The 26,482-nt window shown below is 36.5% G+C and overlaps 1 protein-coding gene across 2 annotated transcripts in view; it reads left to right on the top strand.

Moving 5' to 3' along the window:
- Positions 1–25,992, top strand: part of ARL5A (ARF like GTPase 5A) — a 29,745-nt gene extending 3,753 nt beyond the window's left edge. The window contains exons 1-6 of one of the 2 annotated variants that reach the window (XM_055380870.2): positions 7,263–7,290; positions 9,594–9,654; positions 10,462–10,609; positions 12,339–12,422; positions 17,816–17,967; positions 21,471–25,992. In XM_055380870.2, coding sequence (XP_055236845.1) covers positions 10,466–10,609; positions 12,339–12,422; positions 17,816–17,967; positions 21,471–21,519 — 429 coding nt within the window. In that variant the 5' untranslated portion in view covers positions 7,263–7,290; positions 9,594–9,654; positions 10,462–10,465 and the 3' untranslated portion in view covers positions 21,520–25,992. Of the gene's footprint in view, positions 1–7,262; positions 7,291–9,593; positions 9,655–10,461; positions 10,610–12,338; positions 12,423–17,815; positions 17,968–21,470 lie in introns of those variants that run through there. The other variant, XM_004032646.5, reaches the window with a different exon arrangement.
- The last annotated feature ends 490 nt before the right edge of the window (positions 25,993–26,482 follow it).

The following is a 26,482-nucleotide window of genomic DNA, read 5'->3' as shown; positions in this document are numbered from 1 at the left end:
CCAGAGTTAGTTCTACACACACACACACGCACGCACATTTGCACACAACTTCGTGTAAGAAGGACTTTGTATAAGAAGGACTCAGATAAAAAGAACTGACTGATGTGAACTATAAAAGAAGTTGTGGAATTTCCTCATTAATAGCCTTGTATTGCTGTCTTGATTGGTTGCTAGAAAAGGAATTATAAGTATGAATGGGTGCAGGAGAAACTGCCTGTGCTTCAGGAACCTGATGCTGAGGAAGCCACCTCTGTTTCTGGCTTATTATTATTATTATTATTATTATTATTATTATTAGGGAGTTTAAATGTGTAGAGAAGAGTACATATGGAAGCTGAGTAGCCAAGGGGTAGACTGTGCCTCTTAGCTTCTAATACAGATGCTCCTCAATTTGTGATAGGATTACATCCTGGTAAACCCACTGTAAATTGAAAATACAGTAAGTAAAAAATGAGTTTAATATGCCAGACTTACTGAAAATCATGGCTTTAGCCTAGCTTGCTTTATACATGCTCAGAACATTTATGTTAGTTTACAGGTTGGCAAAATCTAACCCAAAGCCTATTTTATAATAAAGGTTGAATATCTCATGTAATTTATTGAATACTGTACTGAAAGTGAAAAACAGAATCTTTGCATGGGTACTTGAAGTATGGTTTCTACTGAATGTGTATTGCTTTTACAACATCACGAGTCAGAGACCATTTGTAAACCCTTTTTGCATGCTCTGTGGAAGTGGAGCTGGGTCCTTTAAACGTTTTTCTTTTGCCACTGGGCAAAATGTTAAGTTTTGTCAGTAGGCTGCACTGGAGAGGCATTGTAGGAGGAAAGGGTGTTTGTACTTAGTTATAGCGTGCTTTCTTGACGGGCTCTGCTTGTAGCATGAACACCATCTCCAAGGCCTGGCTCTTGTACTGCATAGTGGTCAGCAGCAGCCAACAGCTTCCCCTAGTACCCGTCTTAGTTGGTTTCATAATGGAAGGTCTCCGGTGAAATACCTCTCAATAAACAGTTTTCCTCAGCACCGAAGACGGAGGATTTTTGGGCAGGTTCCACTGGCACCTCACCACAGCTACTTCTCTGCCATTCAATGAGCCACTATCTGTGCCCTCCAACGAGGTCTGCATCTTAAGTCTGGAGGGAGTGAGAGGACCTTTATCTCAACCCTAGGGATAGTGAGTGCTTCTTATATTTGTCATTCCCATAATCTTTTAGCCAATCTCTCGTTACTCCAGTCCCCTGTAATATTTTTTTGATGTTGAACTTCCCAAGTTCAAATTATTGTGTGATTTCTGCCTCCTGATTGGATCTCTAATTTTGCCATGTGTAATCATTGCTTTTTTTTTTTTCAGCAACCTCATAGTGCAAAAGAAAATTTGGTTATTCCCCTGAAACTTCATTTGCCATTACTGTAATAGCAAGTTTATTTTCAAACTTTCTTTTTACTGTTAAGACTTTTAAGTTTTAAAAATTGAACTTTTAATACAAAATGACTTAAGCAGATATCTCTCTCCTAACCTTTATATTTTCCAGATCTGATTTATTTATTCATGAAAAATATTAAGCTCATGCTTTATTCCAGGAGCTGTCCTATGGACTAAGAGAACTATAGTGAACATGACAAATGGAATTTTTTGCTCTGAGAGACATAGAATTGATAGGGCTTAGTGATAGTTCAGATATGAGGTAAAAATGATGAATCAAGAGGACTCTCCATTTATTTGCCCTAGTGTTTTTGTGTTTTCCGATGTTGTATGATTCACAGAGATAGTAATTCTCTACAATAACAATTATTATTGTGCTTAATTTATTGACTGATGAGTTGGGGGGAATATGTATTAACTTTTAAAAACTGGCAATGAATGGAACTGGTAGACTGCCTGAGTGTGTCAAAAGGAAATGAAGGAAAAGGGAAACAAGAAGCAATTTTCATGACAAAACAGTAAAGTATTGATTGGTATGTTAAAGCCTAATTGGTAACTCACGGTTCCATCAAAGCATTAGAACAGTGCAGTTGTTGTGGCTTATTTGAGTAAATACAGGAATGCTGTGACATAGTCTAAAAGAAAAATCATATTAAGCAGTAAACTTCTGATGATTCTTGTGCATCAAAGAGTTGGAATGGCTGAAAGTTTTATTACATTTGTCCACAATAACATTCTTGTAGTAGGCATATTGGGATTCTATGAAGTCTTTATTTCAAAGTGCATTATAGCACTTTTTGGCTACAAATTTACATTTTGTATAGATGCTTTTCCATCTTGCTAATGAAAGGAACAGGCTGTGGTGATGAGAGTAAGGATGTTCAGAGGAAATTGATCTACTATTAAAAACTTTGTGACTAATCTGACCCTATTATTGAGATGACACATTTGTCTTTGAGCCCATTGCACAGTTTGGTCTTAATTTTATAGTTCTCATTGTGACCCACATGCTATGTCTTAGATTTAGGAAGCTATTAAAAATGGTCATTGGTGGCCGGGACGCAGTGGCTCATGCCTGTAATCCCAGCACTTTGGGAGGCCAAGGCAGACGGATTACCTGAGGTCAGGAGTTCAAGACCAGCTTGGCCAACATGGCAAAACCCCTGTCTCTACTAAAAATACAATAATTAGGCCGGGCACTGTAAACTTCTGATGATTCACGTACAGGTGGTTCACACCTGTAATCCCAGCACTTTGGGAGGCCGAGGCAGGTGGATCATGAGGTCAGGAGTTCAAGACCAGCCTGGCCAATATGGTGAAATCCCGTCTCCTAAAAATACAAAAATTAGCTGGGCGTGATGGTGCGCACCTGTAGTTCCAGCTACTCGGGAGGCTGAGGCAGGAGAATCCCTTGAACCTGGGAGGCAGAGGTTGCAGTGAGCCGAGATCATGCCATTGCACCCCAGCCTGGGCGACAGGGCGAGACTCCATCTCTAAATAAATAAATAAATAAATATAAATAAATTAAAAAATTAGCCCGGCATACGGCGAGACTCCGTCTCAAAAAAAAAAGAAAAAAAAAAAAAATAAAGCTGGGCATGGTGGCGCCTGCCTGTAGTCCCAGCTGCTTGAGAGGCTGAGGCAGGAGGAGAATCGTTTGAACCTGGGAGGTGGAGGTTTCATTGAGCCAAGCTCACACCACTGCACTCTAGCCTGGGCAACAGCAAGACTGCGTCTCAAAAAAGGCACTGGTGCTTTATTGTGAAAATACAAAAAAACTCAAATAGAGCTGTGTCTTGGGAGGGAGCAACTAGAACTTGGTAATGAATGTAGTTTGTAGGTGTTTGGGTGGAGTAAGGAGGTAAAGATCCTCTGGATCATGGATTCTTCATTGGAATGGCCCTCCAGAGATCTCAGACTACATGACTACATGTGGTTTTTTTTGGATATTTTCCAGGTTCTGCTTATGTTTGATTGGAGTTTCTTTCCTCCTTTTTGTTTTTGAAGTATTTTAACCATTTGGTAAGAATATGATATGTTCAAATATATTAGTTTGGTTTCCCTTGATTGACTTTAGAAATCTGCTTAGGTCTTAAGAGTTTGGGGGCATGGTTGCATATTTATGCATTTGTAAGTATATAGGAATTCATTGAATTTGTAAAATAGGGAGGCAGAAGAGTAAGATTGTAGTGTGGAGAATGGCGTGAGCAAAGTTAAATGATTGGAAAGTTTATGACACGTTCTAGAGACTGAGTAGAGTAGCTTTTCTAAGTTTTAGTACGTAGGTCAAGAAGAGTTAGGGGAAGATTTGGGCTAAGGCTTAGCTAGCTTTGTCACACTCATCCTTTTTCATCATGTTTATCTAATGATCTTACCTGGATTTAGTTATTCACTTTCAGGTGCAGACAGAAGGTTATGGGTCCTCCAAAGCTTCAGACCTTGGCTAATTTCTCTCCTCTTGTTCATAGCCATTTTACCTTTCATCTTTCCTTCTACCCTAACAATAACCTGACCTTTCACCTACTAGGACTTCCGGACATTCTTAACCTTGTAGGGCAGGACTGGATTTCTTTCCCTGCCCAAATTCCATGGCTAGCCGCTTCATTTCTTTCTTATCACTGTCTCTGACACACTTTTCTCTGTTAACATTTTCCACCATGCCAGACATGTGGATTCTGTTTTTGTTTTTTTTTTTTTTTTTTTTTTTTGGAGACAGGGTCTCACTCTGTTGCCCAGGCTGGAGTGCAGTGACACAATCTTGGCTCACTGCAACCTCTGCCTCCCAGGTTCAACTGATTCTCATGCCTCAGCCTCCCAAGTAGCTGGGACCACAAGTGTGTGCCACCACACCCAGCTAATTTTTGAATTTTTAGTAGAGACGGGGTTTCGTCATGTTGGCCAAGCTGGTCTTGGACTCCTGACCTCAAGTGATCCACCTGCCTCAGCCCCCCAAAGTGCTGGGATTACAGGCGTGAACCACTGTGCCTGGCCCAGACATGTGGATTCCTACCCTGTATCATCTACTATACCTTCTCTCTCCAGTGTGCTTTCTTTATTTCTAGGCACTGTTAAAGAAAGATTTAAAGCAGTTTAAATCCTATCCACCACAGGATAGGTTATCTAATTTCAGCTTATTGATACTCTAGTTCATTCCATACAGTGGTTGTAAAAGATGATGCATCTTGAAACTGTAAACCTTTTCCTTTCCTCAGTAGGCAACTAACTTGTGTTATAAGATGAAATCCTGGAATGAGTAATTTCTGCCATCTGCTTTATCTTAGACTTGTCTGTGTGTTATTGCACATGGTTTTGTTCACAGCAATTTTACCTGGGTGATCATGTTCAGCTAGTGGCCAGGTATGATAAAGAATTTTACCTCCGCCTCCCAGGTTCAAGCAATTCGTCTATCTTAGCCTCCCAAGTAGCTGGGAGTATAGGCTCACGCCACCATGCCAGGCTAATTTTTTTGTATTTTTAGTAGAGATGGGGTTTCACCATCTTGGCCAGGCTGGTCTTGAACTCCTGACTTTGTGATCCACCTGCCTCGGCCTCCCAAAGTGCTGGGATTACAGGCGTGAGCCACCATGGCTGGCCTAAGAGTCTTTTTTTTTTTTTTTTTTTTCCAGTAGTTTTTGCCTAGCTAGTTTTTCCTAACAGAACTGTTAGAAAAGCACCAGGTTTGGAATTAGGACATAGTAACCAAGTCCTAGGGACATGGCTGAAGTAAGGAGACCACTTAAAAAAATACCTATACTAAAGCCAGATGAGGTTTTACTTTAAAGCTATCATTTTAGGAGGCTATATAGTTTTTCCACTGATATGTCCTACTATTATTCAATCTATTCTTTGAAACTCAGAAGTTCTTTGGAAACACATTTTTAAATAATTCTTCATATTTCACTTAACAAAAAAAAAATGGCACTCATTTTAGATACCTTTTACCTTATGACCAAGATGATATAAGGTGGCTCATCTCCCACTTTAAAGTCAAGTTCATCTTCAGAGTTTAAAAGATTTGCGACCATTAGGTGGCAATATTCAAAATGGTGTACCTCAGGCTCTGAAAGCAATTATAAAAGAACCATAGCAAACTATTTTGAAAACATGGTAACATGGTTGGAATAAGTGTTTAACCTCCTTAGCTGATTAAGGGCCTTGTAAGAAACTAAGAAAGTACTGTTTTTTACTTTGTTGTCTCTGTGTACATTATTTATACATATACACATTTTTTAGTCATTCTTTATTGTTATATATTATAGATTCTTGCCTATATTTTTGTTACCTTTTGGACTTTTCCTGCTAATTTTGTACTGTTTTTAGGGTCAGAGTAATTGTATTTTCCTTGGTATTTCATTGGTCAGAGTATTGTATTTTCTTCCTGAGTATTGAGAAGCCCATCTAAATTCTGGCCTGTAGCTAATACATTGGGGGGAATGGGGTGGAGGCGGGGTGGGATATATTCCCGTAACTTAAAAATAAGCTGACATTTTGAGAATGCTGTGATTAAAAATCAGTATTCTCCTGGGAAGCTAAAAACTGTTATCCAAGTCAGAGATCAGAGTATAGCCTGATAATGAATTCTAGTTGTGTTAAAAATGTTTATGAGTGCGTGTATTAATAAGACTGAAGAGTAGTTATGTCATCAAAAAAGGAATGCTTAATTTTGGGACATAGAAAAATGGAGTTAGGCAGAATTGCCATGCTATTTAAAAACTTTCTAGGTGCAAAGGTACCTTGTCCCAAGGACTCAATTATCTGGCCCTCATGCAGGCATGGCCTTGCTCTAAAGATGAATTCAGACCAGGTACAGTGGCTCGCACCTGTAATCCTAGCACTTTTTGAGGCTGAGGCGGGAGGATTGCTTGAGCCCAGGAGTTTGAGACCGGCCTGGGCAACACAGGGACACCCCATCTCTACAAAAGAAACAAAATATCCAGGCCTGGTGGTGCACACCTGTGGTCCCAGCTACTCAGGAGGCTGAGGTGGGTGGATCACTTGAGCCTGGGAGGTTGAGGCAACAGTGAGCCGTGATTGTGATACTGCAATCCAGCCTGGGCAGCAAGAGTGAGACCCTGTCTCAAAAAAAAAAAAAAAAAAAAAGGATTCACATCAGTCATTGCAGCATGTAACACTCCTTGTGGTTGGGATTCCATGCTCCCCAAGTAATCATCTGATGTTAATTCAGCCATCATGTAACATTTCCTCAGGGATAGACTTGTTACTTGTCATTCATTTTTCAACATTTGATCTTATTGTATGTTACTCATTTGCTGTTCTTATTTATGTCTTAGTCATTTCCATGAATTGCTCTCTCTGAGTCCTGTCTATTCTGGGATAGTAGCAGAATTGTTTGTGGATCTGGGAGACTAAAGGCCACAGACGGGGTTTCGCTCTTGTTGCCCAGGCTGGAGTGTAATGGCATGATCTTGGCTCACTGCAACTCTCCGCCTCCTGGGTTCATGCGATTCTTCTGCCTCAGCCTCCCAAGTAGCTGGGATTACAGGTATGTGCCACCACGCCCAGCTAATTTTGTATTTTTAGTAGAGATGGAGTTTCACCATGTTGGTCATGAACTCCTGACCTCAGGTGATCCACCCGACGGCCTCAGCCTCCCAAAGTGCTGGGATTATAGGCATGAGCCACCACATCTGGCCTGGGCCCTAGGTCTTTAAATTATTCTTAATAACTCATAAAAGGGGCAGGTGGTCATGTCACTTAAGGACCCTAGTGGTTCGAAGCTGCCTGCTCTTTCTTACAAAGAAATAGATGACTGGATAAAATGGATTGTATTAAAATGTTTTATTTACTTGATCTTCCTATTTTTGTATAATAGGAGGTGCCTATAGCTCATTAGGAATTTCCTCTGGTAAGTGGCAATTATATGGAAAACATCTACCATTTGAATTATAAAGATCTTACTCTGAGGTGTTATAATCCTCAACATTTATTACTTATAGAATGAATATTAATTCAACATTTATTGAGTACCTACTTTATGCCAGGAATAGTTGTAGTCACTAGAAATGTAAAGATGATTAATATGTATTCTGTACAGTTGAAGATGCCTCATTAAGCGGAGATTAGTGCACATGTAAATAATTAGGATAAGTGCTAGAGTAGAGGTAGTGTGGGAAAGCAGGAGAAAGTGATTCTACATGGAAAGCTAGACTTTAAAGGATTGGTCTAATTCCCTAAATGGAGAATTAGGATAATTCCGGCATTTAGTGATACCATGAGTAGCTGTAGAGAAATGTTTGCTGTGAACATATGTGCAGCTTGTGTAGGGAGAGTGACTTGAACTTTAGTTTATAGATGCCCTTCAACTTATGATGTAGTTATGTGCCAATAAACTTTTTGTAAGTTGAAAGTAACTTAAGTCAAAACACATTTATTACACCTAACCTGCTGAACATCATAGCTTAGCCTAGCCTACCTTAAATGTGCTCAATACACAGACATTAGCCTCCAGTTGGGCAAAACCATTTGATAGCACAGCGTATACTATTATGCAGTATTGGTTGTTTACCCTCATTATTGAATGGCCGACTGGGAGCTGCAGCTCACTGCTACTGCCCAGTGTCTTGAGAGTGTCGTACTAGATATCACTAGCCTTGGAAAAGATCAAAATTCAAAATTTGAAGTACGGTTTCTAGTGAATTTTTATCTTTTTCTGGGCTAGCAAAACAGGTTAAGAACTCTCTCCTCTTCAGTGCTAGGCACTGCTGTGTGCTATTTTAATTGTTAAACAACCCCAAGTGATAGGTGGTATTTCCCCTATCTTACAATGAAGAAACTTAAGGTCAGAGAAATAATAAAAGTCATTTGCTCAAGGTCATATGATACCATTAATATCTCCTTCAGTTATCTGTTTCTGTGTAATAAGCTATTCTTTAATTTTATGACTTAAGGCAATGATTTATTATTTTTCATGTTTCTTACGTGTTGACTAAGCTCAGCTAGGAAGTTCTACCTTGGGGAGTCTCCTTTGGTTGCAGTCAGATAGCAGCTAAAATTAGAGTACTCTGTAGGTTCAACCAGGCTGCATGTCCAAGATGGCTTCTTTATTTGTCTGTCTGTCATCTCAGCTAGAATGGCTGGAAGAGATAGGGGCTGACTGGTCATCCCTTTCAACAGGGTCTCACCACATGATCAACTTGGGCTTACTCATTAAATGGCACAGCAGTCTTGGGCTTGCTGTATAGTATCTGACTTACCCTAGGAGGACTTGTCCAAGACAGCCAGGCAGCAACTGCAATGTTTCTGATGATTTAGGCTCAGAAATCACGTCTGGTCATTTCTGCTGCATCTGTGGGTTAAAAGTCACAGGGCCAGCCCAGATTCAAGAGGAGGCGGCTACATAAGGGCATGACTATCCAGAGGCCATCTTGGACACTAGCTTCTTCCACATGCTGTGCTGTCTTTGGGAATTGCTTTCGGACAGGCTGGAAATAGATGGGTCTTACAAATGCCTGGCTGAAATGTGAAGAGGGTGCAAGAAAACATCTGGGGAACGTGAATGTCTGAGAGAAGACTCAAGGAAGAGGAGTCATTGAAAAAAAATGAATGACTAGAGACAGGAAGAAAACTTGGAGAAACTGGTGCCACAGAAGCCAAATGGGGGGAGGGAGTCGCTGCCACCATAGCCATAGGTTCTTAGATTTGTTTATCATGTTACAGTGGCCCTGTGGTTTTAAGGTACTCATAATTTACAATTACCCATTTAAAAAACTGACTTTTTTCCTTCCCATTCACTCCACTCCACACACATGCACCCAGTTGATGCCTTAAGTTCCAGTTAGAACCTCATTGATGTAATCCAATGTGAAACATTTATACTTTAAGTCATTTGTAAATTGTGATTATGTTTGGTCTACTTTACTGAGAGTAGGCTTGCCTAGGAATAGAGGAAATGTAGTGCCATGGCTTCCTAGAGAGGTGGTTGGAAAGATGAGAGTTGTCTCTAGAATAATGGCGATGGGGAAGGCGAGTATAATGGCACACTTCTGCTGGTCTTGCTAGGATGTTCTTTTGACTTCTGAGAAAGTATAAAGTGCCATGCACTGAATTATGCCATAGATAGAAGGGTGAAATACAGAGTATATTTTTTTCTATAATTAATCTTTTTTTTCCTTTTTTGAAAAAAAATCACTGGTGTTTTCTCTCTTTCAGAGCACAAAGTTATCATTGTTGGGCTGGATAATGCAGGGAAAACTACCATTCTTTACCAATTGTAAGTATTAACTATCTTAAAAATTATTTTATTTCTAGTTACTTTTTTGGCCTGGGTGATAGTCGATCAATGAATGCAGTAAGAAATTACATGAAACCTAAGTTGCCCTGTAAGAAGGCAGGTTGGCTATAAACCTGGAGCCAGATCTCAGCAATAGTTAGTAGAAAGCAAGAAATTTATATGATATTGAGCATATAGTTGGCATTGAGTTGTCCACTTGTTTTGTGCTAAAGCTCTTTTGTTTGTAGAAAGTAGAAAAATATGGCCAGGTGCGGTGCCTCATGCCTTTATCCCAACACTTTGGGTGGCAGAGGTGGGAGGATCGCTTAAAGCCAGGACTTTGAGAAACCGCTTGGGTCACATAGTGAGATGCCATCTCTTTATAAGATATATATGAATATATATATATTTTAAAATTAGCTGGACGTAGTGGTGCACACCTGTAGTTCCAGCTACTCAGGAGACTGAGGTGGGAAGATTGCTTGATCCTATTCAGGAGGTCAGGGCTGCAGTGAACCTCCTGCCACTGATTATGTATGATCACACCACTGCACTCCGGCCTGGGTAACATTTAAAAAAAGAAAGTAGAAACTATAAAGTTTCCTGGAATGACCTAGTATATGCCAGATAGCCTACGACCTAGTTCCAGCCCTGTTTAAACCCTCACTCATGTTGTAAACTAGTGGGAAAAAGATATTTAGGTATAAATTATAAAAGGAGGTCATGCTGATTTGTCCTTGATTAAAAAATTGTTCAAGCAAGTTAGCTTCCTTGCTAATTGTAATGTATATAAACTTTTTTCCCCAGTTCTATGAATGAAGTTGTACATACATCTCCTACAATAGGAAGTAATGTAGAAGAGATAGTGATTAATAATACACGTTTCCTAATGTGGGATATTGGTGGCCAAGAATCTCTTCGTTCTTCCTGGAACACTTACTATACTAACACAGAGGTAATGTTTCTTACAATATTTAAAATTCTATAAACAGAATGCTTGGAAAACATCTAGATTTGAGTCCTTATAGTTAATCTTTTTGGAATATCACAGTATGTTAATACATAGAGAGTTTAAGCAGAGTAAAATCTGATTTCCTATTCCAAGGTCATTGTTCAATATGTCCACTATCATTGAACCTCTGTAGGGAGAATTGGTGGTTAATTATGTTCTGATTGTGTATTGATCTCAGAACTTGTCTTTAATAGTTTTTTTTTAATGACTTCCATCTCATAGTTTATAATTTCGTTTCTCTCTATTTATGTTTGACTGAGTTATCTCACCAAATGAGAGGGTTTTGATGGTGTGAATCCTAGCCAGTTTTACTATTTTCTTTTACAAAACACAATTGCACATTAAATAATTGTTTTTCTTTTGATTATAAGGCATTTTAGACATAATCATATCTTTTTATTTACACATTATTTCCCAAAGGAAATTTCAGACCTTTGACATTTGAGTGCTTCGTTGCATAGACCTGTGAATTAAAAAACTGACCATTGTTTTTGTAGTGTTCATTATTACAAGTTAATAAAGCATGGTTTATATGTATATAAAGCTGACTTTTAAGTCATTAAGAAACCATTAAGTGTATCTAACAACTTGATTTCCTAACACTGCATTAGGCATTTAATCATTTTTTTATAAGGGAAGTTATGTATGATTAAAAAGGTATATATGCTACTGTATACATAATGCTATAGGTTTCACATTCATGCCAACAGCCTGAAAATTAACAGTTTTATTAAAATACCTTGGAATAAAATGGGCCTTACAGTGATAAAGCCACCTATCAGTAAGCTGTCAAGTGAGAGGAGAGGTAAAGTAGCAGTTCTCTCATACATCTGCCTTTTGGTTGATGAAGTCTGAAGAATTGAAAAGATCCAGAAAATCATAATAGTTTATTTAAAAATTAAGATCTAGGTCCAAAAAATAAATAGTGCATGTTACTAATAGGCAGTCAGAACCAACTTGGGCATCATAAATGCTATCATAAAGTCAGTAAGTTAAATCTCCGTCTGTTCCTGCTGATCTCTTGCTTTTGGGTGCTCACGGAGTTGAGGAAGAGCTGCGGTGGAGCTCAGTCCTGCACAACAATCACAAGTCTTTCATCGCACCTTCTGATACCAGTGTCATCATCAGTTTATGAAGGGTTTGTGCTTGCAGGTAGCAGGTGATACTTATGTAAGGAAGAGAGCTTGTTTTTAGATAGAGATTTATTCTTTCAGTTGGTTGAATTTTTTTTTAATTGATTTCTTTATCTTGTCACATTACTTTACTCTCATACCCATGCCCTTTTAGGTGTTCAGATTGATATTAATAAATAATATCTACCTGGAAGTAATAAATTCAGGATCATATTGCATGTTTTTCTTGCTGATTTGTAGTGCAAATAGATGGATATAGGTCCATTAGCATTCAAGATACTAGTTTAGAAAACAGACATGCGTTATATATATTAGTTAGAATGTTAATATCATATTCTCTTTTCTCTTAAAAATTAGTAAATATATTAAAATCGATCAGACCTTTTGGCTTCACAATGTATAGGTAGCTCTGATTTTCCAACAATACCATAAGATTCCAATTTCTTGATATTAATAGCCTGTATGTCAAATAAACACATTATAAATTTTACAGATACCAAATTGTATAATCACTAATAATTTTTTTGTAATTATTTTAGTTTGTAATAGTTGTTGTGGACAGTACAGACAGAGAGAGGATTTCTGTAACTAGAGAAGAACTCTATAAAATGTTAGCGCATGAGGTAAGTAAGTAGTCTTTTTACATTAGATATGGGGAAGGGTATGGGAATCGATATTTTGTTTTCTAGTTTCTCATGAGGGTGCTATCAATTTCAAATTTTTAAAAATAATTAGTTATTTGCTGGCCACACTGCTCAATTACTCTGACATCTCCCAGTTTGGAAGTGTATCCAGAAGCAGCAGAAAGATTATGGAGTAAGTTGCAGAACTTTATTTCACTTATCCTAGATACATTTGGTTTCACAATTTTCCTGGGCAAAAGTAATTTCTATAAGTGGCTTTCATTTTGCATTTTGAATAGATTAATTATACAGAGGATTATCATTGGAAATGAGATTTTAAAGTACCTGGGTGCTTAGCAATTCTTGATTGTTACTCAGCAGACTAATATTTAAGTGTAATTGCTGTTAGGTTTCTCTGATATTGTCCGTTTGACTAAACAAAACTAGATGACTAGCCACATTTTCTTAGTCCTTGAAAAATAACCTGCCGGGCACAGTGGCTCACTCCTGTAATCACAGCACTTTAGGAGACTGAGGTGGGGGGATCGCTTGAGCCCAAGAGTTCAAGACCAGCTGAGCAACATGGCAAGACCCCATCTCTACGAAAAATAAACAAAATTAGCCAGGTGTGGTGGCATGCACCTGTAGTCCCAGCTACTCGTGAGACTGAGGCGAGTAGATCGCTTGAGCCCAGGAAGTCAAGGCTACAGTGAGCTGTTCTTGCCACTGCACTTCAGCCTGAGTGACAGAGTGAGACCTTGTCTCAAAAAATAAAATTAAAAATAAATAAGTAGAAATAAAAATAGATTTAAAAATTAAAGTTTTTTAAATAGAAAAATATTACGGTAACATAAATTTAAAAAACTGAATAATATAGTCAACTTGATAACTATAACATTACAGTGTTTATATAGTATTTAGTAAAACTGATTATTTTTGGATATCTTATTGCAGATGCTACTTTCTCAACTCATTTATAGATAGGAATAGAAAAGTTAATATTTAGATATATATAGTTTTTTATTTCAGTGGAATTTTTTGCAAAGCTTAGGAAAACAGGGATATCTTTGTAGTGAAGTTTTATGTTAATTTTATTATTGATTTGATGATTTGCTTTTGAGATTTGCTTTAAGAATTTTGTGTATTTCAGGCAACCTTTCAGGGCTTTAGGGAACCTAAGCTAGTAAAGTAGTTTTGTAAATTGAGGTTCCTCATTTCCTTATGACCACCAAGATCTTGCACCTTTTCCTATTTTGGACTGTAATGCCGGCAGCTGTGTTTAAACCTCCTGGAGATTTACAGAAATACATCTTGCCATTCTGTGTTCATTCGCCAGATTCATTGCTAGTTGGGATACAAGCAATAAGCCGTAAAAGAGGCAGAAGACAAAGGTTTTTTTTTTGTTTTTTTTTTTTTCTTTTCAAATTCCTATTTTGCAAAAATGCAGCATTTTTCAGTTTATTCCAAAGGGTGGTTTTATGAAGACTTTGGAAAAAGAAAAACTGATACAAATGTTATTTGTCTCTGGGCTATATCTTCTACTTTGTTAACAGGTAGTCTCCCTATCTGATTTTTACTCTAATTGGCCAATATGCAGCAGGATCAGTATATGAAGAGCCCAGTAGTAGGGTTCAAAGTCTTTGATTTTTACTAGCTGGGGGCGTTAACTTACATAGGTCACTTAACGTTATCTGTTATGGGTGACTACACTGGGGCCCAGAAAGGTTATGTGACTTGACTAGCTGTTTAAGAGCCAGGTTTTGAACTTGAGTATTCTCATTCAGACTCTTTATTAGCAGAAGTAAAAAGAAGACATAAGTAGGGCCTAGTTGGAAAGTGAAAGGAGACTGAATGAGGAGATGACCAGAGAAGAAAGGAATTACAGATGAAGTTGGGAGTTTGAGCAAGCTACTCAGTAGGGTCAAGAAGAGCCAAAGAGGCAGAGTTCTGCAGAGAGACAAATGGATCAAAGAGTGAGAATGTGTGAGTGAAAAATAAATATAGACATGATGTTAGTTGGATGTTTCTTACATACTACATAAATCAACAAAATCTTATTGTCATCACTGATAATGATTCTTTACATTATTACAAAATACAAAACTGTAAAAATTTTAAAATAATTTTCAAAGTTTTATCATACATGAAGTGTACAACTTTAGAACTCATTAATTTTAAAATGGTTCCAAACACCAAAGTCTGAAATTTTATTCAGAATGACTCAACTTCTAGGAGTTACCTTCACAAATGAAGTTTTTTTGTTGTTGTTGTTGTTTTGATACAGAGTCTCACTCTGTTGCCCAGGCCGGAGTGCAGTGGCACTGTATCAGCTCACTGCAACCTCCATCTTCTGGGTTCAAGCAATTCTCCTGCCTCAGCCTCCAGAGTAGCTGAGATTACAGGCGCCCACCACCACGCCCAGCTAATTTTTTTATATTTTTAGTAGAGATGGGGTTTTACCATGTTGGCCAGGCTGGTCTCAAACTCCTGACCTCAGGTGATCTGCCCACCTCAGCCTCCCAAAGTGCTGGGATTACAGGTGTGAGCGCCCGGTCCCCAAATGAAGTTTTAAGAAACAAATTGACAACTATATATGGTATATAGAAGATGCTAAGTAAATGTGTCTTGCAATTGCTGTTATTCATCTCCTTGATAAAACTAAAATATATCTTAGACTAGAAGTTTGTAGCAGAAGTGGTTTTAAAGTGTTTGAAATGGTTTATGTACAAAAGATCACCATTGTTCACCTTATACTTTGACCTCTTGTTAAGTCACGTTGATGAACAGCCTTAATTTAATATATCTATTTTCTACTGTTCTAATAGATACATATTTGGTTTTGAGGTTATATAATAAAAAGCAAATGAAGATTTTCTTCTCTTTCTAAATGTTTAAAAATTGATAAAATAACTTCTTAAAAGTCAAGAACTCTAAATTAAAGTTTGAACCTTTTAGATCTAGAAAAACTGATGTAAGGTATTTGGAGACCTTTTATTAAATGGCTTTGTTTTTTGTGTTTTTCAATTTTCAGTTCAGGGGCTTCTACAAATAATTTCATCATTAAGAGTGAATACAGATTACTTATAATAATATAAACTGTGTGTCCTAACTTGTGCCAAGTATTTGTCAGAAGGTTGTTCCTTCAACATGTCAACATTAGCAAACTTGACCTATATAAGACTTCAGCACACACTAGCAAGATGTACTGAAACTGAGAAGATAGGAAGTTAGGAATTAAATCCCATGGAAAGTCCATCTACTTATTGACTCAGCCACATAACAACTATTGATAATGGTTTCTTTGTGTTTTTTTGAGACAGAGTCTCACTCTGTTGCCCAGGCTGGAGTGCAGTGGCGCTATCTTTGCTCGCTGCAACCTCCACCTCTTGGGTTCAAGCTATTCTCATCCCTCAGCCTCCCAAGTAGTTGAGAGTACAGGTGTGCACCACTACACCTTGCTGATTTTTATATTTTCAGTTGAAACGGGGTTTCGCCATGTTGGCCAGGCTGGTTTCAAACTCCTGGCTTCAAGAGATCCACCCACCTCGGCCTTCCAAAGTGCTGGGATTACAGGTGTGAGCCACCGCACCTGGCTGATGAATGGTTTCATTTTCTGTTTAGGAGAAAAGAAAAAATATTTACTGTATATCCTTGATAATGACTATATGTATACAAGTTATACTTTATCTCTTCAAGTTTTTTGCCTTTGATATAGGCAGGTGAACTGAAATATAGGTGAAACTAGTTGAACATGAAATCTTAAAATTGCAAACATTGTAGCAGTATTCCTTTCTGACCATACTTATTGAGATAACTATATAAACGGTGGTAGCATTAATAGCTGCCATCCTGCAGAGGGCACTGTAATTAAAGTCAGTCTTGATTGTTATGTAAAATATTTTACATAACTTCTTTAACCAAATAAGAAATACAAATATACTACTAATGTTTTTATTTGCATCAGAAAGAATCATCGAAACTGTATTCTAACAAAAGTCATTTTGTATCTGCTGAAGATTTTATTTATTCAAACACATGCACACATTATTGAAACCAAAATATCTCGGTAAAATCCCTAAGAAGACAAATGCCATTCAACAGTTGTGAAAACTTGCAAGTGTGGCACCAAAACCTTAATTTTATATCTCTTAATATATAACAGACAGAATTTTATGAGGGTTTCACTTGCTAATTGAGTACATCCTTCATGGATTCTTGGCCCAGTATCCATGTAGGGAATTTAGGGTATTTATTAACACCCTCAAATTGTACATAAACTTAAAAAAATTTTGTGTATATGCATATGTGTGTTTTGGGGGGAAAGGTCTGTGATTTTGAACAGATTATCAAGGAAGTCCCTGGCTTTAAAACTGGCAGGTAGAGAGGAGTGGGGCAGGAAGAGACTAAGAACTTTTGGCCTGTTTAGTGAGTAAAACATTATACCAGTTATTTGGAGTGTGCACAATTACATTCGGAAAAGGGTTAATGCAGTAGGTGTCTTGCTCAGACCAGATACTCGGTAAAAGATAAGAGGAACAAATTCAGAAAGCTTAAAGAACTTGCCTCTGAGTCATAGCATTGAAGTGATAGAACTTCTAATTGGGGAAACTTGATAAGTTTAATGCCACTCCAAGATGGCCGTATTACATATTCAAATCTAAGAAATCTTCATATACAGTGACAGAAATTAGGGTGAATAGGATTGGTTTAGGATAGAACTTCAACTGAGAATTAAGCCCTAAGGTTTTAAGGCATACATTGTAATGAATTCATTTATTTCCTATGCAGCTAGAAGGTACTAGGTGTGTACATTATTGGGAGATTTGCAATGTAGTCACTCATCGTTTTCTGTGGAGCTTAATTCTCTTGTGGAATCCTGATTGGGAAAGGCTGGTTTAGGAGGTTGGAGGGAAGGAAATACATTCAAGAGAAATGATTTGAACAACATAGAGATGGCAGTGCCCAAAACTGTTTAGAGAGCAGTAGGATAGGTTGCTAATTACAGCAGAGTACTTATATAGGAGTGATGTGAGGTAAAGCAGAAAAGTATAGGCAAGATAAAATTTTGGAGAGCTCTCAAGTATTAGGCTAAAAGGTAGTTCTTAGCCATTTAAGCCTAATTTTGGATTTAGGGGGTGGGTGGTATATATACTGGGAAACATGACTGTTAAATACAGCACTTAGGACCATAAAAAATTGTTGTCTGAGACTATAAGAAATATGTAAACACATACAAGTGTAAAAAATGTGTTATGAGCCTAGGCACTGAGATGCTTTTATGTCACATAGTTGAGAAATTCTTGTTTACTAAGATTGTGAAAAAGATTCTGTTAATTAAGTTGAAAAATATGTGGAAAATGTATTGGCCTTTACAGTTTTATTTGCTTTAATAGGACCTAAGAAAAGCTGGATTGCTGATTTTTGCTAATAAACAAGATGTTAAAGAATGCATGACTGTAGCAGAAATCTCCCAGTTTTTGAAGCTAACTTCTATTAAAGATCACCAGTGGCATATCCAGGCATGCTGTGCTCTAACTGGCGAGGGGTAAGACGTCTTCCTCTTAAATGTTATCGAACATGTGTTTTGCTTAGAAACATGTATATCTTCTTTAAACTCCTAAATATTTAAGGCTATTGTGTATAAAACATCGTAAGGGACAGACGTAAGCTGTAGTTCATGTCTATAATCAGAGGCTTTTTAGGGTGGTTCTGTAAATAGTAAAACAACATAAACATAATACACATAAACCTACTGAACATGTAAGCATGTAGCTGTTATAATTGCTATAGGAGCTCAGAGAAATGGGAGTATCAGTGAGAGCTGGAGAAGTTAGGAAATACATTTTACGATGATAGTGGAACTGAAGACCTGACACGTGCTGAGCATGTCCTGTGTCTGGAGTGTTTTCCATATAGTGCTTCATTTAATCCCCATAACAGTCCTACAGAGTAATTGTTTTTAAGTGATATTTTATGCATAAAGAAGCTGAAATCAAAGAGAATTCATGTCTGAGACTACTTTGGGGTTATTTACTGTTGGAACTGATGCACTTAAACAAAAGAAGGATTGGGGGAATTGGAGAGAGTGTAGCAATGATGGTCCTTGGTTCTGGAATGATAGGTGTTGGAAGAGAAGTGTGTGCCTATAGTAGAAATTTGCCCTGTCTAGCACCCAGAGATGAAAGTATTTCAAGAAGGAAGTGGTGTGGTCAGCTTTGTCAAATCTAAGGTCAAGGACCAGGAAGATGGAGAGGATGCCATTGAATTAACAACAAATGAGCACATTCAACCAGTCTGTCAGAACAAATTCTGTGCATTGGGAAAGTGGGCATGAGGTAAGTGTAGTTTAAAGAGGAGGTAGATTTTAGGATGCAAAAATAGCTTTGTAAACTCTAGAGTGTGGCAAGAAGAGGAAGGAAAGATAAAATAGAGGAGGTTGGAAATAGGATAAAAAGCTACAAGGAGAACCAAACTAAAGTACAATTTTTGTTGCTGTTTTTCCAAAATATGCTGCATCTGTATATATAGTCATGCACCCTATAATGAAGTTTTGGTCAGTGATAGACCACATATATGACAGTGGTCCCGTAAAATTAAAATACTATATGTTTACAATAACTGTTCTATTTTTAGATATGTTTCAGTACAAAAGTTCTTACTATTGGGTTATGGTTACCTACAGAATTTAGTACAGTAACATGCTGTATAGGTGTGTAGCCTGGGAGCAACAGGTTGTATAGCACAGAGCCTAGGTGCATACTAGGCTATACCATCTAGGTTTGTGTAAGTACACTCTATGATGTTCACACAATGATGAAATCACCTGACACATTTCTCATAATGTATCCCTGTCATTAAATGATGCATAATTGCATTTAAAAGCAGAGGAAAAAAGAAATAAGCGATGAATTCCAAATAGAGGTCTTAAGTTTGGGGTTGAGGTTCTTGAGGTGTTAGGAAAGGACAAAAGCATGGGGTATAGATGAATTAGCTCAAGTGGGAGAAAGTGTTTTCCTTTCAAGACCACGATGAAGGGTGAACCAAATATAATGAATTATTGAAGCCAAATCTTAATAGAAGGCACTATTACTGACATTTGGAAGAGCATAATTAGAACCTTAAAAAAGGTTTTTTAATTAAAAAAAAAACTGTTCATTAAAAAAATCACAGATAATACCATTTATCCATGTATTCATTTAAGTAAAAATATGTTAAGTATTTTTTTGTCAAATAGTCTAATATATATATCTTTGTCAAGCAAAAGCATGGATTTATAATATTTGGCAATAAAGACACGTCATCTAGGATTGACATAAGATTTAATTTATATACTTTGATAATTGTATGGAAAATGTATCATTAGTATAGATATTAACTCAATTTCATTTTAAAAAGAGGTAAAGCAATTTTGTTTTAAAAATAGGAAAGTAATAGATGAGCTTGGTTTTGAGAGAAATGTTCTGTTTTTCTTTTATAGTTCAGCTACCTTGATCTAAATTATTGGTTTTAGTATTGATTAGCGTTTTTTGATTCAGTGGATTGGAGATCAAAAACTTCAGTGTGTGGCTTCATTTGACTCCTACTTTTCCCATTTGCTAACATTGCCAACCCTGGGTTTCCTCTGTAACACTGGAAGGATTCTGATCTCAGTGTTGTAAAGATTAATTAAGAGAATGGATATTAAGTCAGTTTCTAGTTTGCTATTAGGTAACTACTGTTCATTTATCAGTTTGGAGTTAAACAATCTCTTCATCTATTATTTTTGTGTACTGTTTCCTATCAGTAGTTTAAAAGTAATGAATCTAGTCACAGGAGAAAAGTATGGGACAATCACCCCAAAACAACCATTTATTTAGCTCATTGCCATCTTTTTTCTATTTGTGTCTTCTTTTACGTTATTAGACTCATACTTAACAGAAATCTGAATTGAAAAAAATTTAATATTGTAACATAGTTTTTTATGTCTGCAAAAGCTTGTCATAGATAATAGTTAATACTTACAACAGTTCTTCATTTGATTGTAACTTAATGTGTACAACCATTTCTCTCTTGCTCAACTTTTAGTTTCTTTTCCCACAGTGAACATCGTTTTCTATATTTTGGGTTATGTTCAATTACCAGTTGTTCAGTGATAACTGATGTTACTGATAAGAAATTTTATTGCCTTCAAAAGTTTTACATACTTACATTTTATAATATTTATGTAACATTATGTGTATACTTTGTTTTAATAACTACAATATATATTTTATTGAATATCCTGCCATTTTTCATTTATATCATGAGTGTTTTATCCTATTATAAAATGGTTTTATTTCCTCCATTTCCTGGTGATGAGAATTATGAAATCATTTTTTAAAGGAAAATTTTGAATATTTCATCATGCAAATGTCTTGTAATTTTTTTTTTCTGTATTTTTAGACAAAAATTATTTTCCTATTAAAAGTACTTTAATGAACAGTTTTGTATGTAAGTCTGTGTTTATGTCTGATTTTCTTTTTTGGGATACATTTCTAGAAGTAGAAAAAAGGATGCAGAGTATTGATATTTTAAATAATTTTGATACGTATTGCCAGATATATTTTTGACATATGTTGCTTTCTGTGGGCACTCATTGTATAATTATAAAGCTTTTTTAAAGTGTCAGACATCGTTCTGGGCGCTAGAGATATAACTGAACCAAAAGAGCACAGATGTATTAGCTGGGTGTGGTGGCACACGCCTGTAGTCCCTGCTGCTGGGGAAGCTGAGGTGGGGAGATCGCTTGAGCCCAGGAGGTCACGGCTGCCATTGATTGTGCCATTGCACTCCAGCCTGGGTGACAGAGTGAGACCCTGTCTAAAAAAGAGGAAAGACAAAAAAAGCACAGATGTATTGTGTATGAGAATATGGCTTCACTGCAGCAGCCCAAGCACTGAATATTATTGATTTTTAAATCTTTGTTATTTAGCTAAATGAAAAATACTGTCTTTTAGTTTGCTGTTCATAGTTTGCTGCTCATAGCTTCTTAGTTCAGAATTTAATCAAATGATTTTGTTTTCTTTATAGATTGTGCCAAGGACTTGAATGGATGATGTCACGACTTAAGATTAGATGATCTCTACTGACCTCTTCTCATAGATTTTGTATAAATGAAGTGCTGGACTTTACCTGAAAGCTGCAAAAATTAATGGTTTAGATATATTTATAATAAACTGATTTAAACTTTTTCTATAAGAAGAAAAATTAAGACCACTTATTTGAAAACAAAGATGAAGTCTCACCTTCCGGTTTGCTTTCTCATTAGTTTTTTCCAAAGTAAGTTATTGAAGCTGTGATTGACATTTTTCTCATAATGAATCCTCTCAGGACATTGTGTAGCCTATGGTAAGTACAAAGGGAGAGGAAGACATTTTGAATTTTAAGAGCTTTATTATCAGTTTAACCCTCCCTAGTTGAATGTTATTTTCTTCTTGTTCCATTAAGTCAAAATACAAATCAGCACAGATATTCGAATGTTTCCAATATTTTAAAATGTAATGTTACTTACGAAAAGTATTTTGCTTAAGGTTGTGTGTGTATTGTGTATATACCTCAAGTTCAAGTTAATGGCATTGATTTATGTTCCAGACAAAAATAACACAAATAATAATATCCTTCGTTATAACCACAATGAGATAAGTATTGGCATTAGTGTTCAGTGCCATTTTATACTTTCTCTCTGTGTTCTCTGTATTGTACTAACCAACCTCCCAAATCGCTGAGCTGCTCGTTTAAACAAAAAGGAAAAGGAAAAAGCATGACATTGTGTATCGATTTTTTGTTGTTGACCAAAATCACACACATGGAAACATGTAATTCAACAGAGTGGGAAAGCTAGCAGATTCTTGGCTTAATATTACTAATAGGCAGGATTGTACAATGAGCAACTATCAGATTATTCCTTTCAGTGGTTCTTATGGCATCTACATTACTGAATAAATTATTAATCCATTAATCAGTGAATCAAATTATGATTAAAATTATCAAATGAATGCTCAGCATTAATTGAAAACTGTTTTGTGAAACATGTCTACCCAGAAAAGTAGCATTCTATGAATACTATTAAACAACTTAGCTATATTATTTTTAACTATTAAATTATATGTCAAGCAGTTAAAGTGAATTTCAGAGTAAAAGTAAGGCATGTTTCTGAGCAACATTGATAATTTCTTAATTTGCAAATTTCTTCTAATTTTGGTACTTGGAATATAGTATGAGATTTTTTTATTTCTAAATTTTGTTGTATCTTCTATTACATAAATGCATTGACAATTATAAAATGCAAGTGTTTTTTGAATGATTTTAAGAATTTGGCTTAAAAATTGATTGATACAATGTATTATTTGTACTAAGAAGTAACTTGACCCAAAACACCTTTTATGTTTGCTTAGGGTATACTTTTTCAGTGTCTGAAAGTCAAAGGTATTCCTGTCACAACTGTAAACAAACTTATCCTAAATGTGTTAAAACATATTCTTGGGTACTCTATTTATGTATCTTTCATGCCTTGAAAATCTGAAGGTTAATCCAAACTCACATGTTTTAGCATATTTGAGAAAAAAAAACTACCTTCAATATCAGCCTTTTAAATTTCATGAAGATTTTGGTGAGGAATAATAGTATATACTTTAAGTATTGACAAAACTTTGAAAGTTTCTTTCTTTAAAATGGGAAATACTCAATATCTAAATCCAGGTCAGGCATGGGAGATCAGTATTTAACATTGGATGTTTTATGTTTTATATTTATAGTGTTCAAAATGCAAGCATAACATTTAATATTTGTCCACATGGTTTTACAAAAGTAAATCTTAAATTACTAAGCTTTTCCCATATGTTCTCATACTTTCTCAAATCACTATAAAGAATTACTTGTTATCTATTAAAAATCCCCTTTACCCAAATCTGTATTATGGTTTCGCCAGACAAATATTATGTGATGTAGCCCAGAAAATCCACACCTTTTGTCCTTTTTATTTTTTAATTTGAATAATCATGTGCTTAGTCCCTTAGATTACTGCCACATCAGTTTAACACGATATCAGCACATTCCCTTGTCATCATCAAGGTGTTGGCTCAGATTTATTCTTAATTGGATGTTTAAAGCATGTACTACCTTGTTACAGTTGGTTTAGTGTAGTGGATTATTGACATGACATCATGAGAAGATGTGCAATTTTATACCACATTTATAAAACATGATTTTGTTTTCTACCCTTCAAGGTAAACATTAAAAATAAGGTGGTACTTGTGTACTTGTACATAAAACCAGAATTACAGTTGGGAAAAAAATAAATTTATATATGAAAATGTCAAAATCATTTTAACAGTATTATTTTCAAATAAGATGGAGAAGCTGGTGAAAAGTCATATTGGCAATTTGTATGTAGTTTAGGTGGAATTAAGCAGAGGGAGATGCTTTTGGGTTTTTAATATGCCACTTCTGAGTGAAAACGTCTCGTGGAGTCATTGTGTTCAGCTCTGAGAAGAACAAAGATTCATAGTTCTGTACATGTGGCTGGATTTAAATATCCTGTTTTTGATACTAATTTTGAAAGTCATGTAACTTCTTTTGATATCTGGGCAAAAGTAACCATATGCTATAAGCATTTGAATATGTTTAATTTTATCATAATAGCATCTGTAAAAGTACATCTTACACATTATATAGAGGGTTCTTGTTTGAAATTTTCAGTTCTCTTTATCTTCCCAGTACCTCTTGGTCCTCATAATGGGCAAAGGATACAACGAAGGCAGGTTGTATAGGGGTTATAGTGGGGAAGTGGATAGGGGATTCATTTTCTTATATGACATTTTGCCTTAAGAATATAAAAGTGCTTTAGCACTGATGGCTGGCATTTTTAATATAGGCAGTGGAAGTGACTTTAGAAGCATGGGATGAAATAGAGGGAAGAAGAGTTTTTATTTTCTGGCCTTTAAAAAGTGCCTAGTAGGTCATTTGAGACCCAGAGAAATGCACAGAGCTTGAGCAAAGGCATGAAGTCCCTGACATTGTTTTCCTTTTTGTCTCAGCATATAGTATTAAGACGCCTAGAAATAGGACTCTATTGTCCCCTCTTGTATAGGCACCTTACATTTCTTGCTGTCACTACAGCAACCACATACAGTACAGACAACCTCCAAACCTGTTTATATTAGTATAAATAGAAAATCTATAGACAACTTTCTAGTTTTCTCTGGAGGCATTTTTGGGAATGTACGTGTAATAGGCTCTGCTTTGTATACAGGAGATAATACCACATCATCGGTTATCTCCAAACTCCAGTCTTCTCTCAACTGCCCAGTTGTATCTTGTCATCAATCACTTTTTCAAGGCTGGGTAGAGACAAGTTTCTCCTCGTAACTTTGACCTCTCCCACTCTCCAAATGTAATCTGGACCTCATTGCTTTCAAGGTCAGCTTCCCCAAAGCTCAGGTATCCTTTGCTCTCCTGTATCTTCATTTACTATTAGTGAAGAGATCTCTGTCCAGGAGGTTATTCTAAACTTTCTTTGTAACTATTGTTATAGACAATGGTTTCCAAACCAGTAGTTTCTATGTAGCTTTTCTAGTTCCTTGCTATCTTCTCACCACTGGCTTGAGGTAGTGATTTGGACTTTGCTCATTAGAGAGCATTATCAGAGATGTGGAGTCCATCAGAAGACCAGCTTGCAGTGTGTATAGCATATAGATGCCAATATTAGAATTCTTTAAATTATATTTAACATTTTCATGCTTCTTAATTTAACTTCACATGTTGGGAAGTAGATTCAGAAAGATAGGAGAAATACCCAGACTCTGCCACTTCCGCGAGCTACTAGTTAGGCATGGGCAGGATTAAGTTTTATGTGTATTATCTTCCCACTACCAAGAATGGTTATGTTTCACAGAATACCAGTTCAGTTTGATTTGGAAAAAGATGCCAAACCAAATTTATATGTAGTCTATAACCTAAGGGCATTCTTGAAACTATTGCCCACATCCCATTTTTTTTTTCATGTTTACTTACAAAACAGAGATAAACATTAGATGTCTAAAGGAGTTAGTAATGAAAAGCCTATCCTTAAAAAATAAACCTGTTGAAATGGGCTTTAAAGACATCGAAATAATCACTTGTCATGCATTGACTGTAAATGCAGATAGAGAAATATGTCTTTGAAGCTCCACTTACACAAAAATAAAACTTGTATATCATGCTCCCTCAAAGAATGTGTGATAGATTATTTTAAGACCACGATAATAGAGTAAAAAGGAAAGAAAGCCAGAAATTACAATTTTGGATGCTAAAAAGTAACTTTCTAGTTAACCCTAAAGTCCTGTCAAATTGTGAAGAAATGTTCCAGGATACACTTGGATTAGTTATGCAGTATTTCTTATCAATGTCTAGCCCTTGTATATTGTTCTGAAAACTAAAGTTTAAATCTTTATGCTGTTGCTTGCTAGATATCTTGTTCTTTGGTAGAAAATTCCCATAGTCTGTACTCAAGAAGTGCCTAAAAATGGATTTGTGTTGATTTTAAGCCCATCTAATAAATTATATGTATTTTCTATGGTATCGTATGGCTTGTCTTAACTGATGACACAGCCTAGAGGATTTCTGTCACAATTTGTGCTTTATTTGAATACAAAGTCTTTTTTTTTTTTTTTTTTTTTTAGACAGTGTCTCACTTTGTCGTCCAGGCTGGAGTGCAGTGGCGCGATCTCGGCTCACTGCAACCTCTGCCTCCTGGGTTCACGCCGGTTGTCCTGCCTCAGCCTCCCAAGTAGCTGGGACTGCAGGCGCCTGCCACTACGCCCGGCTAATTTTTTGTATTTTTAGTAGAGACGGGGTTTCACCGTGTTAGCCAGGATGGTCTCAATCTCCTGACCTTGTAATCTGCCCACCTCAACCTCCTAAAGTGGTGGGATTACAGGTGTGAGCCACTGCGCCTGGCCTAAATAAAAAGTCTTGAAATGGAAGATATTCACCTAACCCTCAACAAACCATGATGTAATGAAGCACGAGTCACACCATTTTGTCTCTTTCCTAATTCAAATAGG

The sequence above is a fragment of the Gorilla gorilla genome, chromosome 11 (assembly GCF_029281585.2).
Source record: "Gorilla gorilla gorilla isolate KB3781 chromosome 11, NHGRI_mGorGor1-v2.1_pri, whole genome shotgun sequence".
NCBI lineage: Eukaryota > Metazoa > Chordata > Mammalia > Primates > Hominidae > Gorilla > Gorilla gorilla.
This window is presented reverse-complemented; position numbering and strand designations above follow the sequence as displayed.